General features: G+C 36.7%; 1 protein-coding gene across 50 annotated transcripts in view; it reads right to left on the bottom strand.

The window, feature by feature from the left end:
• nid2a (nidogen 2a (osteonidogen)) overlaps window positions 1-19,408 on the bottom strand; it is a 44,638-nt gene that overhangs the window by 6,960 nt on the left and 18,270 nt on the right. Inside the window, exons 10-20 of one of the 50 annotated variants that reach the window (XM_052581027.1) lie at window positions 17,883-18,011; window positions 16,461-16,586; window positions 15,837-16,064; window positions 15,338-15,565; window positions 14,929-15,066; window positions 13,477-13,566; window positions 10,314-10,541; window positions 9,599-9,826; window positions 7,888-8,115; window positions 3,713-3,824; window positions 2,291-2,406 (exon numbers count right to left, since the gene is read on the bottom strand). In XM_052581027.1, the coding sequence (XP_052436987.1) occupies window positions 2,291-2,406; window positions 3,713-3,824; window positions 7,888-8,115; window positions 9,599-9,826; window positions 10,314-10,541; window positions 13,477-13,566; window positions 14,929-15,066; window positions 15,338-15,565; window positions 15,837-16,064; window positions 16,461-16,586; window positions 17,883-18,011 (1,851 nt within the window). Of the gene's footprint in view, window positions 1-2,290; window positions 2,519-3,596; window positions 3,825-5,093; window positions 5,322-7,887; window positions 8,116-9,598; window positions 9,827-10,313; window positions 10,542-13,476; window positions 13,705-14,838; window positions 15,067-15,337; window positions 15,566-15,836; window positions 16,065-16,460; window positions 16,587-17,882; window positions 18,012-19,408 lie in introns of all 50 variants that reach the window. The other 49 variants (XM_052581028.1, XM_052581023.1, XM_052581022.1 and 46 more) reach the window with 49 other exon arrangements.

The following is a 19,408-nucleotide window of genomic DNA, read 5'->3' as shown; positions in this document are numbered from 1 at the left end:
ATATTTCACATGTAAACACAGGTGGTTTTGACAAACCTAAACCTTCCCTAAAACCCTACATTTTTCCAAAGAGGAATGCAATATGTCTACAACAATAAAGGTGTATCTCTTCACATTTTTATGCTATCCTCCTCAAACTCAGGGTAAGGGCCGGTTTTCCCAGACAACTAGCTTATTTCTTTTGAACTTTCTAGTCATCAAACAATCCAGATTCCACAAAAATATTAAGCAGCACAATTGTTTACAACACTGATAATAATAATAAAATGTTTCCTGAGCATAAACTCAGCATGTAAGAATGATTTCTGAAAGATCATGTGACACTTAAGACTGGAGTAATGATTCTAAAAATTCAGCTTTGCATCACATGAGTAAAAAACATTTTCATTTCAACAGTTATCCCAAATTGTTATAATATTTCACAATAATAATTTTTTTACAGTATCTTTTTTATTAAATAAATACAGCCTTGGTAAGCATAAGAGGACTGTGACAAAAAAATAAATTTCCCAAAAAATAAAAGTACTTGTAGACCAAAGATGCCCAAACCAGGGCCAACAGACCAAAAATTGGTCCACAAGAAGGTGGAAAAATAGGGGAAAACATGCTATTGAAGCATATCTTTATTTCTATTCTTTTATATGCTTTATTGCATTTTTTGGCATTTAATTTAATAAATAATAATAATTAAACAAATATATTTTAAAATAATATAGATATAATGCAAAATATACTTTATATACTTTTGGCTCTTCATAGTAAAACGTTTGGACACCTCTGCTGTAGATTATTTCTTACCAGTCTCATCACAGTTTATTGCTGGGGCTCCAGGTGGAGTTCTGGTTCCCGCTCTCTCCTGTCCTCTACTGTCCACACACCAGCAGTGACCTGTGGACCCGTGGCACTGCTGGGACCTGTACTGACCCTCCTCATCACACTGAGGGATGAAGGCTCCTATCAGAGGAACATCACCATCTCTGCTACGAAGACTGTCTCTGTGCTGCTCACACTGGGTCTTGAGACGCTCTGGATGCACATGAGATAGAAAAGAGTCTGTTATTCTCCCATCACACCCATCAGTACAAAAATCTCAGCCATAAAATGTCACGGTTCATGAATTCGCTGTCTCTCTCTCGTCTTGTTTAGTGTGCAGGTGTGTGTCTGTGGGCGTGGCCTGTGATCACGGCTGATCAGCAGCACCACCTGCTACCTGTTGTGTGTCTCTATATTAGTGCAGTAACTGGTGTCTCATGTTGTCAGATCGTTGTTGTCCTCTGTTGTTTTCCCTCTGTTCCCTGTGCCATGTTTGGATAGTGGATTCCCTATCTGTTCTTCGTCATGTCTTCCTGTACTCTGCACCGGGATCACGAGCACTGTCACTTGAGGAAACAGCACCAGATCACCGAGGATCATCACTGGCTGTCCACCGAAGTCCCTGCATCACCCAGCATCAGAGCTTGTGATCGCCTCTACTCTCCATCTGTGTTCTGGACGTCCTTTGTTGTTTGTTTAGTCTGAACACTTTTACTACCTTGTGAAATAAATCACTTTGCTTTTGCATCCTGCCTCTGTCTACGTCACATAAAATTACTTCAATAAAGTTACAGAGTTTTTTATAAAATGAATGTTTCTGGTGTTTCTGATGACATTCAACCTGCCCTAATAAAAATAAAACCAAATATTAAAGGGGACATTTGACTTTGAAAAAAAGAACATTATTTTGTGTACTTGGTGAAATGAAATGTGTTTATAGGATTTAAGAAAAAAAAAAAAACATTATTTTCCACATATTGTACATTATTATTTCTCCTCTATACACCGCCTTTCAGAAACACAACATTTTTTTACAAATCTCATCCGTCTGAAAAGCGAGTTGTGCTCTGATTGGCCAGCTATCCAGTGCATTGTGATTGGCCGAATACCTCAAGCGTGTGACGGAAATGTTACGCCCCTTACCATACTGTGATGCCATGTGTCCCGGCACGATGAGACAAAACCAATAAAACCCATTACAAACGAGGCATTTGTTGCATCCAGTGGGGACATATTTACTGATTATAATGACTAATAATGTGTTTTTATGCGTTACATTGCGTATTGCACCATGAAATATAAAACCATGTCTGCATTTGTGATCGGAGTAATGACAAACAACAAGCGCTACCCTACACTGCTCAAATAACACTGCTCACTGCTCTATAACAGATCCCATGACAATTAATTAATTAAAAAAATGTAATATTATATAAAAATAGGACAGATGACCTATTGAGGGAGGCCTGTTTCTTACCAGGCTCATCACAGTTTATTGCTGGGGCTCCAGGTGGAGTTCTGGTTCCCGCTCTCTCCTGTCCTCTACTGTCCACACACCAGCAGTGACCTGTGGACCCGTGGCACTGCTGGGACCTGTACTGACCCTCCTCATCACACTGAGGGATGAAGGCTCCTGTCAGAGGAACATCACCATCTCTGCTACGAAGACTGTCTCTGTGCTGCTCACACTGGGTCTTGGGACGAACTAGAGGCACACAAGATACACAAGGGATTTTTATTACACTCCTTTGAAAAACCCTTTCTTTACATTAAATTAAAAGGTTTGTGAAGTTTAAGAGTCGCAAAACTCTAAACTCTAATAAAGTTATTATCTGTTTTGATTATAATAATGCAGATGTTAATATTTCACATGAAAACACAGGTGGTTTTGACAAACCTAAACCTTCCCTAAAACCCTACATTTTTCCAAAGAGGAATGCAATGTGTCTACAACAATAAAGGTGTATCTCTTCACATTTTTATGCTATCCTCCTCAAACTCAGGGTAAGGGCTGGTTTTCCCAGACAACTAGCTTATTTCTTTTGAACTTTCTAGTCATCAAACAATCCAGATTCCACAAAAATATTAAGCAGCACAACTGTTTTCAACACTGATAATAAGAAGAAATGTTTCCTGAGCATAAACTCAGCATGTAAGAATGATTTCTGAAAGATCATGTGACACTGAAGACTGGAGTAATGATTCTAAAATTCAGCTTTGCATCACGAGTGAATAACATTTTCATTTTTTTAAACAGTTATCCTAAATTGTTATAATATTTCACAATAATAAGTTTTTTACTGCATTTTTTAACCAAATAAATGTAGCCCTGGTAAGCATATAAGACTTCTTTAAAAAAAAATATTCATCCCAAACTTCTTAACGGTAGTCCATTCCAAATAAAAACAGTAATTGCAACAGATACCATGACAATTAATAATAATGAAATAAAATAAATATTATTTAAATTACTTGGAGAAAGAGGACTGTGACAAAAATAAATTTCCCCAAAAATAAAAGTTCCTGAAGACCAGAGATGCCCAAACCAGGGACAACAGACCAAAGTTGGTCCACAAGAAGGTGGAAAAAATGCTATTGAAGCATATCTTTATTTCTATTCTTTTATATGCTTTATTGCATTTTTTGGCATTTAATTGAATAAATAATAATAATAAAACAAATCTATTTTAAAATAATATAGATATAATGCAAAATATACTTTATATACTTTTGGCCCTTCATAGTAAAACGTTTGGACACCTCTGCTGTAGATTATTTCTTACCAGGCTCATCACAGTTTATTGCTGGGGCTCCAGTTGGAGTTCTGGTTCCCGCTCTCTCCTGTCCTCTACTGTCCACACACCAGCAGTGACCTGTGGACCCGTGACACTGCTGGGACCTGTACTGACCCTCCTCATCACACTGAGGGATGAAGGCTCCTATCAGAGGAACATCACCATCTCTGCTACGAAGACTGTCTCTGTGCTGCTCACACTGGGTCTTGGGACGCTCTGGATGCACATGGGATAGAAAAGAGTCTGTTATTCTCCCATCACACCCATCAGTACAAAAATCTCAGCCATAAAATGTCACGGTTCATGAATTCGCTGTCTCTCTCTCATCTTGTTTAGTGTGCAGGTGTGTGTCTGTGGGCGTGGCCTGTGATCACGGCTGATCAGCAGCACCACCTGCTACCTATTGTGTGTGTCTATATTAGTGCAGTAACTGGTGTCTCATGTTGTCAGATCGTTGTTGTCCTCTGTTGTTTTCCCTCTGTTCCCTGTGCCATGTTTGGATAGTGGATTCCCTATCTGTTCTTCGTCATGTCTTCCTGTACTCTGCACCGGGATCACGAGCACTGTCACTTGAGGAAACAGCACCAGATCACCGAGGATCATCACTGGCTGTCCACCGAAGTCCCTGCATCACCCAGCATCAGAGCTTGTGATCGCCTCTGCTCTCCATCTGTGTTCTGGACTTCCTTTGTTGTTTGTTTAGTCTGAACACTTTTACTACCTTGTGAAATAAATCACTTTGCTTTTGCATCCTGCCTCTGTCTACGTCACATAAAATTACTTCAATAAAGTTACAGAGTTTTTTATAAAATGAATGTTTCTGGTGTTTCTGATGACATTCAACCTGCCCTAATTAAAATATAACCAAATATTAAAGGGGACATATGACTTTGAAAAAAATAACATTATTTTGTGTACTTGGTGTAATGAAATGTGTTTATAGGGTTTAAGGTAAAACAAAAACAAAAAAAACATTTTCCACATATTGTACGTTATTATTTCTCCTCTATACACCGCCTTTCAGAAACACAATTTTTTTTTACAAATCTCATCCATCTGAAAAGCGAGTTGTGCTCTGATTGGCCAGCTATCCAGTGCATTGTGATTGGCCGAATACCTCAAACGTGTGACGGAAATGTTACGCCCCTTACCATACTGTGATGCCATGTGTCCCGGCACACTGAGACTAAACCAATAAAACCCATTACAAACGAGGCATTTGTTGCATCCAGTGGGGACATAATTACTGATTATAATGACTAATAATGTGTTTTTATGCGTTACATTGCGTATTGCACCATGAAATATAAAACCATGTCTGCATTTGTGATCGGAGTAATGACAAACAACAAGCGCTACCCTACACTGCTCAAATAACACTGCTCACTGCTCTATAACAGATCCCATGACAATTAATTAATTAAAAAAATGTAATATTATATAAAAATAGGACAGATGACCTATTGAGGGAGGCCTGTTTCTTACCAGGCTCATCACAGTTTATTGCTGGGGCTCCAGGTGGAGTTCTGGTTCCCGCTCTCTCCTGTCCTCTACTGTCCACACACCAGCAGTGACCTGTGGACCCGTGGCACTGCTGGGACCTGTACTGACCCTCCTCATCACACTGAGGGATGAAGGCTCCTGTCAGAGGAACATCACCATCTCTGCTACGAAGACTGTCTCTGTGCTGCTCACACTGGGTCTTGGGACGAACTAGAGGCACACAAGATACACAAGGGATTTTTATTACACTCCTTTGAAAAACCCTTTCTTTACATTAAATTAAAAGGTTTGTGAAGTTTAAGAGTCCGTCAACTCTAAACTCCAATAAAGTTATTATCTGTTTTGATTATAATATTGCAGATGTTAATATTTCACATGTAAACACAGATGGTTTTGACAAACCTAAACCTTCCCTAAAACCCTAAATTTTTCCAAAGAGGAATGCAATATGTCTACAACAATAAAGGTGTATATCTTCAAATTTTTATGCTATCCTCCTCAAACTCAGGGTAAGGGCCGGTTTCCCAGACAGCTAGCTTATTTCTTTTGAACTTTCTAGTCATCAAACAATCCAGATTCCACAAAAATATTAAGCAGCACAATTGTTTACAACACTGATAATAATAATAAAATGTTTCCTGAGCATAAACTCAGCATGTAAGAATGATTTCTGAAAGATCATGTGACACTGAAGACTGGAGTAATGATTCTAAAAATTCAACTTTGCATCACATGAGTAAATAACATTTTCATTTTTTTTAAAGTTATCCTAAATTGTTATAATATTTCACAATAATAAGTTTTTTACTGCATTTTTTAACCAAATAAATGTAGCCTTGGTAAGCATATAAGACTTCTTTAAAAAAAGAAAATCATCCCAAACATCTTAACGGTAGTCCATTCCAAATAAAAACAGTAATTGCAACGGATACCATGACAATTAATAATAATGAAATAAAATAAATATCATTTAAATTACTTGGAGAGAGAGGACTGTGACAAAAATAAATTTCCCAAAAAATAAAAGTTCCTGAAGACCAGAGATGCCCAAACCAAGGCCAACAGACCAAAGTAGGTCCACAAGAAGGTGGAAAAAATGCTATTGAAGCATATCTTTATTTCTATTCTTTTATATGCTTTATTGCATTTTTTGCCATTTAATTTAATAAATAATAATAATAAAACAAATATATTTTAAAATAATATAGATATAATGCAAAATGTACTTTATATTAGTGCTGTCAATCGATTAAAAAAAATTAACTAATTAATCGCACAATTTTTTAAAATTAAAAGACTGAAACTTTTTGGATATGTAAATGTAAAATGTAAATAATTAATGTAAACTCAAGACAAAGAAACTATTTAAATTCAAAATATGATTGTTTATTGGAATTTTTGTTTAACTTGTAACACAGATTTTCTCATGTAAACAACATACCTGCAATAAACCATCAATATCCTCCAAATTAAATGTTGGCTTGAAAGCCATATTTATTACAGAAATAAAAACACAGGCATGTAAGTACCATTTGAATTTCAAAACAATCAATGCCAATAAAAAACAAAAATGATTTCCATGTTGAATTCTAAGTGGACTGCAAAAAAATTCCAAAGTATAGTCATTGCCAGTGCTTTAAGTGGGCCGGTGCTCACCGGTACTCACCGCCACTTCCAAATATAGCTCTTGAGCTTACCGCCACCTCTCCATGCGCCCAGAACGTGCTTGTAGCGTACCGGTACGCTCATTTGGACATCTGTTTTAATAGAGGTTTTAATCTTTTACCTGCACTGCCGATTTTCAGAGCGCCCTTCACAATGCAAGCTTCCTAATTCATCCCACCCAGAGCAGAAACTACATTACCCATTCACCCTTAAGTTATACAAGTGAATAGCGCATGTGTCGCTTTTCCCACTGTTAAGTGTCAACAACTCAACGTGGCCGGAGAAGGTGTGTGAAACTCGTTGTGAGTTATACTGAAGCAAAATCTTGAGTATTTATTGTCTGATAAACATTAAAAACTGTCTGCGGAGGTTGAGTCGTCCTGCAGCCCCCGCTGGCTGCTCATTGGCTGCAGCATCTTTTTTCTAAGTTCTAAAAAAATACCGTAGACGGCAAGGCACAAATTTAGATATTCATTTATCTAATTAATCTATAGCCTATGCACAAAGCCAATATGATCTTTTTGTCCCCTTTTTGTTTTAAAGCTTGATGAAGAGAGAGAGCGCAAGTTGCTGCAGCTGAGGAGGACAGTGATGCACGCGCACAGGAGTGATTGACAGTTCGCGGCACTGTGTACAAAAAATACTCCGCTACACAATTATTTCGTTTATTTTCGTTTAAGCTTATTAACGTTAGCGTTACAGAAAGGTCTGATTTACGCACTGTTACAGTCATTGTTTTTTTTTTTTTTTTTAAACAATGACATTTGAGTTCATGATTTTAATGTTGCTCTTTCTTGTGGCAGACTAAATGAAGAGTAATGTTTCTTGTGGCAGACTGAAGAGTAATCCGGCAGTTTTATACTGAAACTTTCCGTCTAAAAGTCCTTCCTTGGTCTTATCCATATTTCTTTGCACGTTGAACACACATAGGCCACAACTGGAAATAAAAAAAAAACTGCAACCGCGTTAATTGCGTTATTTTTTTTTAACGCGTTAAATATTTCAAATTAATCGAATGCGTTAACGCGCTAATTTTGACAGCACTACTTTATATACTTTTGGCCCTTCATAGTAAGACGTTTGGACACCTCTGCTGTAGATTATTTCTTACCAGTCTCATCACAGTTTATTGCTGGGGCTCCAGGTGGAGTTCTGGTTCCCGCTCTCTCCTGTCCTCTACTGTCCACACACCAGCAGTGACCTGTGGACCCGTGGCACTGCTGGGACCTGTACTGACCCTCCTCATCACACTGAGGGATGAAGGCTCCTATCAGAGGAACATCACCATCTCTGCTACGAAGACTGTCTCTGTGCTGCTCACACTGGGTCTTGGGGCGCTCTGGATGCACATGAGATAGAAAAGAGTCTGTTATTCTCCCATCACACATCTCAGTAGAAGTAATCTTGCAGGTGGTTCTGAAAATTTCAACCTCCCCTTATTTATTTTATTAGAAATTAACAGTGTTGTTATTCATAACTAAAATGGAAACTTTTCTGAATCTGCTTAAATTACTTGAACTGGAATAAAATATAATTAAGGCTATATAGAAATATTTAAATAGAAATAGAGGAACAAAAGCACATAAGAAAATTTTTAAACTTAAATTAATATTAATATAATTTAAATTAAAATTGAAAATAAAATTATAAAATATTAATAAGTACTATAATATATGTTAATAATAATAAGTACACAAAAAATTATAAAATAACACTGGTGAGTAGAATCTAGAATTTAAGGATATATTTCCACAAAAAACTATTTCTACCTATATATAAAATATACCACAAAAATGAATTGTTTAAAACTGTGTAATATATTATATAAAATAGCTCTGGATGCACATGGGATAGAAAATTTTTTTATTCTCCCATCACACCCCTCAGTACAAAAATCTCAGCCATAAAGTTGCTTCAATAAAGTTACAGAGTTTTTGATAAAATTCATGTTTCTGTTGTCTCTGAAGACATTCAACCTGCCCTAACTAAAATATAACCAAATATTAAAAGGGTCATATGATGTTGCTAAAATAAGAACATTATTTTGTGTATTTGGTGTAATGAAATGTGTTCATGTAGTTTAAGGTTAAAAAATATATTATTTTCCACAAACTTTACATTATTGATTCTCCTCTATGCACCGCTTTTCAGAAACGTGTTGATTTTTACAAATCTCATTGTTCTGAAAAGCGAGGTGTGCTCTGATTGGCCAGCTATCCAGTGCATTGTGATTGGCCGAATACCTCAAGCGTGTGACGGAAATGTTACGCCCCTTACTATACTGTGATGCCATGTGTCCCGGCACAATGAAACAAAACCAATAAAACCCATTACAAACGAGGCATTTGTTGCATCCAGTGGGGACATAATTACTGATTATAATGACTAATAATGTGTTTTTACATGCTGCGTAAATATAAAACCATATCTTCATTTGTGATCGGAGAGACGTCAAACAACAAGTGCTACTCTAAACTGCTCAAAACCTGCGTTTTAATTAGTAGTCGCAAATCTGTTAAATATCAAAATGTACTTAAAGACTGCGAGTCAGCATTATTTGTCAGAATACCAGCATTGTAGGCTTCACTGACAGAAAATAGTCCTTGCCATCTGAGCATTTGGTTTAATCCCCAAAATAGATAAATTATGTTAAAATAACAGCATCTAAAAATTGAAGAGCATCTAGAATTTAGAGATATTCCCACAAAAAGAGGAACTGTGACAGCTCTATAACAGATCCCATGACAATTAATTCATTAAAAAAAAATATATATTATATAGAATAGGACAGATGACCTATTGAGGGAGGCCTGTTTTCTTACCAGGCTCATCACAGTTTATTGCTGGGGCTCCAGGTGGAGTTCTGGTTCCCGCTCTCTCCTGTCCTCTACTGTCCACACACCAGCAGTGACCTGTGGACCCGTGGCACTGCTGGGATCTGTACTGACCCTCCTCATCACACTGAGGGATGAAGGCTCCTGTCAGAGGAACATCACCATCTCTGCTACGAAGACTGTCTCTGTGCTGCTCACACTGGGTCTTAAGACGCTCTGGATGCACATGAGATAGAAAAGAGTCTGTTATTCTCCCATCACACATCTCAGTAGAAGTAATCTTGCAGGTGGTTCTGAAAATTTTAACCTCCCCCTATTTATTTTATTAGAAATTAACAGTGTTGTTATTCATAACTAAAATGGAAACTTTTCTGAATCTGCTTAAATTACTTGAACTGAAATTCTGAATAAAATATAAGTAAGGCTGTATAGAAATATTTAAATAGAAATATATATATATATATATATATATATATATATATATATATATATATATATATATATATATATATATATATATATATAAGTAAATAAAAAAAATAATTACATGGGTGACGTAGAATCTAGAATTTAAGGATATATTTGGACAAAAAAACAATTTCTACCCATCTATAAAATATACCACGAAAATGAATTGTTTAAAAACTGTGTAATATTATATAGAATAGGACAGATGACCTATTGAGGGAGGCCTGTTTCTTACCAGGCTCATCACAGTTTATTGCTGGGGCTCCAGGTGGAGTTCTGGTTCCCGCTCTCTCCTGTCCTCTACTGTCCACACACCAGCAGTGACCTGTGGACCCGTGGCACTGCTGGGACCTGTACTGACCCTCCTCATCACACTGAGGGATGAAGGCTCCTGTCAGAGGAACATCACCATCTCTGCTACGAAGACTGTCTCTGTGCTGCTCACACTGGGTCTTGGGACGCTCTGGATGCACATGGGATAGAAAAAATGTTTATTCTCCCATCACACCCCTCAGTACAAAAATCTCAGCCATAAAGTTACTTCAATAAAGTTACAGAGTTTTGATAAAATTCATGTTTCTGGTGTCTCTGATGACATTCAACCTGCCCTAACTAAAATATAACCAAATATTAAAGGGGTCTTATGATGTTGCTAAAAAAAGAACATTATTTTGTGTATTTGGTGTAATGAAATGTGTTTATGTGGTTTAAGGTTAAAAAATATATATTATTTTCCACATTCTGTACATTATTGATTCTCCTCTATGCCCCGCTTTTCAGAAAAGTGTGGATTTTTACAAATCTCATCGTTCTGAAAAGCGAGGTGTGCTCTGATTGGCCAGCTATCCAGTGCATTGTGATTGGCCGGATACCTCAAGTGTGTGCCAGAAATATTACGGCCCTTACCATACTGTGATGCCATGTTTCCTGGCACAAGGGGACAAAACCAATAAATCCCATTACAAACAAGGTATTTGTTGCATCCACTTGGGACATAATTACTGATTATAATGACTTATACTGTGTTTTTACATGCTGCGTAAATATAAAACCATATCTTCATTTGTGATCTGAGAGACGTCAAACAACAAGTGCTACTCTACACTGCTCAAAACTCGCGTTTGAATTATTAGTGGCAAATCCTTTAAATATGAAAACGTACTTACAGACTGTGAGTAAGCATTATTTGTCAGAACACTGGCATTGTAGGCTACTCTCACACGAAACAGTCCTTGTCCTCTGCAAAATGCGATGCACACATCCAAATATTTGGTTTGAACTGTTCTGGAACAGTGTTGTCAATATAACTTAAAGGGTAAGTTTACCCAATAATCAAAATTATGTCATTAATAACTCACCCTCATGTCGTTCCAAACCCGTTCATCTTCTGAACATAGTTTAAGATATTTTAGATTTAGTCCGAGATCCTCAGTCCCTCCATTGAAACTGTGTACGGTATACTGTCCATGTCCAGAAAGGTAAGAAAAACATCATCAAAGTAGTCCATGTGACATCAGAGGGTCTGTTAGAATTTTTTGGAAGCATCGAAAATCTATTATGGTCCAAAAATAGCAAAAACTACGACTTTATTCAGCATTGTCTTCTCTTCCGGGTCTGTTGTGAGATTTCAAAACACTGCAGTTTAGTGATATCCGGTTCGCGAACGAATCAATCGATGTAACCAGATCTTCTTGAACCAGTTCACCAAATTGAACTGAATCATTTGAAATGGTTCGCGTCTCTAATATGCATTAATCCACAAATGACTTAAGCTGTTAACTTTTTAAATGTGGCTGACACTCCCTCTGAGTTAAAACAAACCAATATCCTGGAGTAATTCATGTACTCAAACAGTACATTGACTGAACGGCTGTGAAGAGAGAACTGAAGATGAACACCGAGTCGAGGCAGATAACGAACAAAAGATTGACTCGTTCACGAATCAAGAACCAGTTGCATCAGTTTTCGGATTACCAGTAGTTATTTCGCACAGTTCGATTCAATAAACCGGTTGAAGAAAACGGTTCATCGTTGGTTTACCCACGATCATAACACTAGCACAGAATCAGTTCAGAATCAATCACAAAAAAAAAAAACTGTTAGGTTCAGACGCTCTGTGTGTCAGTCTGCTTCACACTGAATCACACATGTGCAGTATCATCAGCTCCTTGGTTCTCGAATCGGATGCGTCTGACAGAAACGGTTCTTGACTTGAGAATGAGTCAATCTTTTGTTCTGAACTGGTTCAAGAAGATCCGGTTACATTGAATGATTCATTCGCGAACCAGATATCACTAAACTGCAGTGTTTTGAAATCTCACAGACCCGGAAGAGAAGACAATGCTGAATAAAGTCGTAGTTTTTGATGCTTCAAAAAATTCTAACGGACCCTCTGATGTCACATGGACTACTTTGATGATGTTTTTCTTACCTTTCTGGACATGGACAGTATACCGTACACACAGCTTCAATGGAGGGACTGAGGATCTCGGACTAAATCTAAAATATCTTAAACTGTGTTCCGAAGAAAACGAAGGTCTTACAGGTTTGGAACGACATGAGGATGAGTTATTAATGACATAATTTTGATTATTGGGTGAACTAACCCTTTAACCACTGATTTCTAGTTGTTTCCTCTTTTGGAAGAGCAAACAAAATTGTTTTGCTTTCACAATAAAACACTCAGCATCTTCACAACATGGCAGCAGCAACAATACTACACGAGAGGAAAAAAGTTACGCCTTCTTTCTTTACCTTAAACATTTGGGCGGTGTTATGCAAATCTTCCCATACAGTGACGTAGACATGGGGCATGTTTAAACTAGGCATTTTAGGAGGGCATTGACGAGTCTTAACTTTTATTAAAAATATCACTTTGGGTTTGAGACTTTAGGCTTTGCAACTTTAGGGATCTCATCTATTCACAAACAGCTTATGACACTCCAAAGAGAACGGAATACTTGAAATCGCATCATATGACCCATTTAAATGAAAAATGTAAACTTAAAACTCTTTCAAATTAACAGAAATGTTTCCTTGGCCACAAACAGAAAATAATAAAAAAGTTTGAGTTAAAGTACTAAACATAGCTAAAACTAAAAAAAAATTATAATAATTTAAATTAATAGATATATTTAAAAAAAAGTTATAAAAATGAAACATACACATGCAAAAAAATAATGAAAAATGTAAACTGAAAATGTAAAAGTAAAATTATATTAATTATGTTAAAATAACAGCATCTAAAATTTGCAAAGCATCTAGAGTTTGGAGATATTCCAACAAAAAGAGGAACTGTGACAGCTCTATAACAGATCTCATGAAAATTAATTCATTAAAAAAATAAAATATTATATAGAATAGGACAGATGACCTATTGAGGGAGGCCTGTTTCTTACCAGGCTCATCACAGTTTATTGCTGGGGCTCCAGGTGGAGTTCTGGTTCCCGCTCTCTCCTGTCCTCTACTGTCCACACACCAGCAGTGACCTGTGGACCCGTGACACTGCTGGGACCTGTACTGACCCTCTTCATCACACTGAGGGATGAAGGCTCCTGTCAGAGGAACATCACCATCTCTGCTACGAAGACTGTCTCTGTGCTGCTCACACTGGGTCTTGGGGCGAACTAGAGGCACACAAGACACACAAGGGATTTTTATTACACTCCTTTGAACAACCCTTTCTTTACATGAAATGAAAAGGTTTGTGAAGTTTAAGAGTCCCTCAACTCTAAACTCCAATAAAGTTATTATCTGTTTTGATTATAATATTGCAGATGTTAATATTTCACATGTAAACACAGGTGGTTTTGACAAACCTAAACCTTCCCTAAAACCCTACATTTTTCCAAAGAGGAATGCAATATGTCTACAACAATAAAGGTGTATCTCTTCACATTTTTATGCTATCCTCCTCAAACTCAGGGTAAGGGCCGGTTTCCCAGACAGCTAGCTTATTTCTTTTGAACTTTCTAGTCATCAAACAATCCAGATTCCACAAAAATATTAAGCAGCACAACTGTTTTCAACACTGATAATAATAATAAAATGTTTCCTGAGCATAAACTCAGCATGTAAGAATGATTTCTGAAAGATCACTGAAGACTGGAGTAATGATTCTAAAATTCAGCTTTGCATCACATGAGTAAATAACATTTTCATTTTTTTAAAACAGTTATCCTAAATTGTTATAATATTTCACAATAATAAGTTTTTTAGTGCATTTTTTTTTAAATCAAATTAAATGCAGCCTTGATAAGCATATAAGACATCCTTCAAAAAAATTGTATTCATCCCAAACTTCTAAATGGTCGTCTATTCCAAACAAAAAAAGGAATTGCAACAGATCCCATGACAAAATATTAACAAAAAATAAATGTAAATATTATTTAAATGACTTGGAGAGAGAGGACTGTGAAAACAATAAATCCCCCCACCCCAAAAAAAGTTCCTGAAGACCAGAGATTCCCAAACCAGGGCCAACAGACCGAAGTTGGTCCACAAGAAGGTGGAAAAATAGGGGAAAACATGCTATTGAAGCATATCCTTATTTCTTTCTTTTTTTACATCGTTTGTTGCATTTTTTTTTGTTGTTGTTGCATTTAATTATAAAAATAATTTAAATAAACACAATTAATAATAATACAAAAAAAAAACTATTTAAAAATAATATAGTTAGATATAATGCAAAATATACTTTATATACTTTTGGCCCTTCATAGTAAGACGTTTGGACAGATATGCAGTGGACAATTTCTTACCAGGCTCATCACAGTTTATTGCTGGAGCTCCAGGTGGAGTTCTGGTTCCCGCTCTCTCCTGTCCTCTACTGTCCACACACCAGCAGTGACCTGTGGACCCGTGGCACTGCTGGGACCTGTACTGACCCTCCTCATCACACTGAGGGATGAAGGCTCCTGTCAGAGGAACATCACCATCTCTGCTACGAAGACTGTCTCTGTGCTGCTCACACTGGGTCTTGGGACGCTCTGGATGCACATGGGATAGAAAAGAGTGTTATTCTCCCATCACACCCCTCAGTAGAACAACTAACTTAGAATAAAATAATAAAAAAAAACTGAAAACTAAAAATATATAAAAAATAAAACCCAGTCACAATTGAATATATATTATAAAATGATATATATTATATTGAAATAACATCTACAATTTCTAAAGCATATAGATTTCGGAGATATTCCAACAAAAAGAGCAACTGTTACCACTCTTTGGACACATATGCAGTGGACAATTTCTTACCAGGCTCATCACAGTTTATTACTGGAGCTCCAGGTGGAGTTCTGGTTCCCGCTCTCTCCTGTCCTCTACTGTCCACACACCAGCAGTGACCTGTGGACCCGTGACACTGCTGGGACCTGTACTGACCCTCCTCATCACACTGAGGGATGAAGGCTCCTGTCAGAGGAACATCACCATCTCTGCTACGAAGACTGTCTCTGTGCTGCTCACACTGGGTCTTGGGACGCTCTGGATGCAATTGGGATAGAAAAGAGTCTGTTATTCTCCCATTACACCCCTCAGTAGAACAACTAACTTAGACTAAAATAATTAAAAAAACGGAAAACTAAACATATTTACAAATAGACACCTGTCACAATTTAATTCATATTATAAAATGATATATATTATATTGAAATAACATCTACAATTTCTAAAGCATATAGAATTTGGAGATATTCCAACAAAAAGAGCAACTGCTACCACTCTTTGGACACACATGCAGTGGACAATTTCTTACCAGGTTCATCACAGTTTATTGCTGGGGCTCCAGGTGGAGTTCTGGTTCCCGCTCTCTCCTGTCCTCTACTGTCCACACACCAGCAGTGACCTGTGGACCCGTGGCACTGCTGGGATCTGTACTGACCCTCCTCATCACACTGAGGGATGAAGGCTCCTATCAGAGGAACATCACCATCTCTGCTACGAAGACTGTCTCTGTGCTGCTCACACTGGGTCTTGGGGCGGCCTATAATGCAAATATACCAGATGTTAAACACTGCAAGATGTTTTTGTCTTGTTTCCAGCCAAAATTCTTAAATCAAGAAGGATTTTCTAGACAAGTAAAAATTGTTGTCTTGTTTTCAGAAAAAAAACAAGTCAATATTAACTGAGTTTTTTCTTGAAACAAGGTAAATAATCTGCAAATGGGGTTAGCAAAATCCTCTTGTTTTCTGTTTGAGATCAATTAGAATGTAAAAATAATTAATTTTGACTCGTTTTTTTTTTTTTTTAAACAACACAATGATTTTTACTTTTCTAGAAAATCCTTCCTGATTAGAAAAAATAATAATTGTAGTGTAGAATTTGGGACTTAAATTAAAAAAAAATAATGGTAAAAATCCAAATAGCTACAAATAACTACCATTTGTATGGTGGCACTGGAAACCATCTCCGTGGTATCCCGGTTGGCACTGGCAGTGGAAAGATCCCGGACTGTTTGAGCACAAGGCCTGGGTGTGGCACGGCTGGTCACGGCACTCGTCCACATCTGCACAAACCACAAAACACAGCACTCACTCTAGTCCTCAACAAACAGTGCTTCCCAGGAAGTTAGTATGAGTCATTCTGTTGCCTAAAGGCTTCAAACTCCCACTATCCCGTCAAAGACCAGAGCAGGAAGGAGAAGAGTTAACTGTCCTCTGACCCACTTGTGTTCTTCAGCTGCTTGTCTCCTACGCACATTCCCTGAGCAAGGACATTGGGTCATTGTTTCAAAATACCCTCCCTTCCCCAGCGTCTCTGGTTACCCATGCCTCTCTCAGCACTGGAAACCCTTCACCTACAGCATTCAGCTGAGAGAATGAGCCTGTGTTTTATCAACATTAACCTCGGCAACACATCACATCCCAATGACAGAAAGAAACTCAGACTGAGTCACAGATAAACTGCTGACTTTGTTCTTAGAAGCTAACTTATGTTGCATACTGTACAATACATTATGTGAAATAGTAGAGTATATAGCAATAAACATTCAAATCTGTAAAATGCCAAATTGTTTTTCAAATTCTTGAAGTTATTACTCTCGTCTCATTGTGGTTTTCTTATTATTTTCAATGTTGAAAACAGTTGCTCTGTGGGAACCACAATCCATTCTTTGACAAATAGAAAGTTAAATAAACTAAATGTATTTGAAAACATTTGCAACTTTATAAATGTCATTACTGTTACTTTTGCACAATTTAATGCATCCTTAAATAAAAGCATATATTATAGAATAAAAGAAAATTGTATAGACCACAAACTTTAGGTAGTAAAAGGTGGTTTATTTTGCATTTTTCCTCTAATTTTAATGACAAAATATTAAAATATTTTAATAATTTATATTAAATAAAATAAAAATCACGTCAGTCTAAATAAATAATGATTCAAGAAACATTATGTTATATGGATTTTCTCTGAATAGAAATACTGTATTTTTCAGAAATACCTTATCTTAAAGAAAACGTCAATCGCATTGTTTGCAACTGTATATAATGTATGAACACACATAACTTTTGGCCTTAGATTTGTGGCAGTAAGTATAATAAAAGGAAAAATGAAAACAAAATATGCAATAATGTAAATAAGTAATGTAGCAAATAAATACATAATTTAAATTAATAATGAATTACTTTGGCTGAGAGTTTAATTTTCATAGTGATTTCTATGAATAATTGCATGACATGAGCATTAAATATACATTTGTCTCTGAATGATAAATTACAATATATAATGTGGAATACATTGAAGTTCGGTAGAGTGGTTTCAAAGCACAGACTGCACAGGAAATTAAGATGTTTCTTACCCTGACATGTCCGACCGTCAAATCCAAACTCAAATCCGCTCTCACACTGACAGCGATGGCTTCCAGGCAGGTTCACACAGTACGAATGAGCACCACAGGAGCTCAGACCTTCTGCACACTCATCCACATCTACAGAGAGAGAACAACTGCTCAATTACAACCCACAATGCTCTAATGTTTACCAATCACACTGAAAGATTCATTGTTTTGGATGCTGGGTGTCTAAAAGGCTAGAAGAGGTGCCTTGGTGTGCGTCAACATGTCATTCCAGCGCTGGACAGATAAAGCATGCCTGCCGTTTGTGAAGACAGAGGAAGATAGTGAGGGATGTCGTGGGAACAGGCCTGAGGCTCTGGGTGGGTTAAGAGCTGGTCAGCAGGAGACCTGGTTTTGATCATTGCTAATTACAGGGAGGGTAAGGAACACACGGTCCCAATCTCTCTCCTGATTTTTCTCTGCTCTCTTTCCTTGACCCCCTTATTATCTACTCTAGAGTGAAGAGTTCAGACAGGTGATAAAATGATCCTCTAATAGGAGCATGATGTCTGAAAACACACACATACACACGCACACACACATAATCAAGTCCAGACAGCTGCACTGGGAAATCCAATTCATTCTGATGAATCACTTTGTTTGGATATTTTGTTCCAAAAAAACACGTCTTAAAGAACTGATTCACTGAATCAAATAAAATGAATGTGGTTACAATAATAATGAAAACAAATTCTGAAATATTCTTTCCAACTTTACAGTTTTACTAGTAATAAAATACACATATATAATGATTTACCAAGATAAAGCAGCAGAAGTCATTCATTTCCAATGAGAAAATAATTATTTTTTGTTTTATGGGCATGTCCATAAAATGTAAAATGATGTAACGATGCTGAGAAAAGTGCACCTTTATGCAAATGAGCTTTATAAACATAAAAAATGGTGCACAACAAAAAAAACATGTAATAGTCAAATTTGAATCAATTTGTTCCAAACAACCAGTTAAAATAAACAATTAACTGAATCAGATCAAATTGATTAAAAAATGTTAATTGTTGTAGTAAAATTGCTGTTTAGTGTGGAGTTTCCAATTAGGTTGCATCAGGGAATTTTTAACAACAACAACCAAAAATGGTTACTAATATTAATAATAATAATGTTTAGAAAAAATATTTTAGGATTAGAATTACTCCACAATACGCTTTCCAACTTGCAGTTTTACTTATTTTTTTATGAAGGAATTGTTTAAATGATTTTGAATTGTTCATTTTGAATCTTGTTCCTGATATTATGCAAATATGCACTGCTGCTCAAGTCAATATTCCCGTTCTAGTCAGATATATAACATCTTATTTTTTAATAAGATGGCAATACATTCTATTTGTGATCAGTCTTTCAATAGCTCTTTATGCAGCCCAACAGCTAAAAGCTCTCTTTTGCTTTGTAAATCAGTTCAACCAAATCATTTAATCAGAATCGAACACAATTTGATCTCAGATCAGACATTATTAGTCTCTATGTCAAATATC

This window comes from Carassius gibelio, chromosome B17 (genome assembly GCF_023724105.1).
Source record: "Carassius gibelio isolate Cgi1373 ecotype wild population from Czech Republic chromosome B17, carGib1.2-hapl.c, whole genome shotgun sequence".
In the NCBI taxonomy this organism is placed as follows: Eukaryota; Metazoa; Chordata; class Actinopteri; order Cypriniformes; family Cyprinidae; genus Carassius; species Carassius gibelio.
This window is presented reverse-complemented; position numbering and strand designations above follow the sequence as displayed.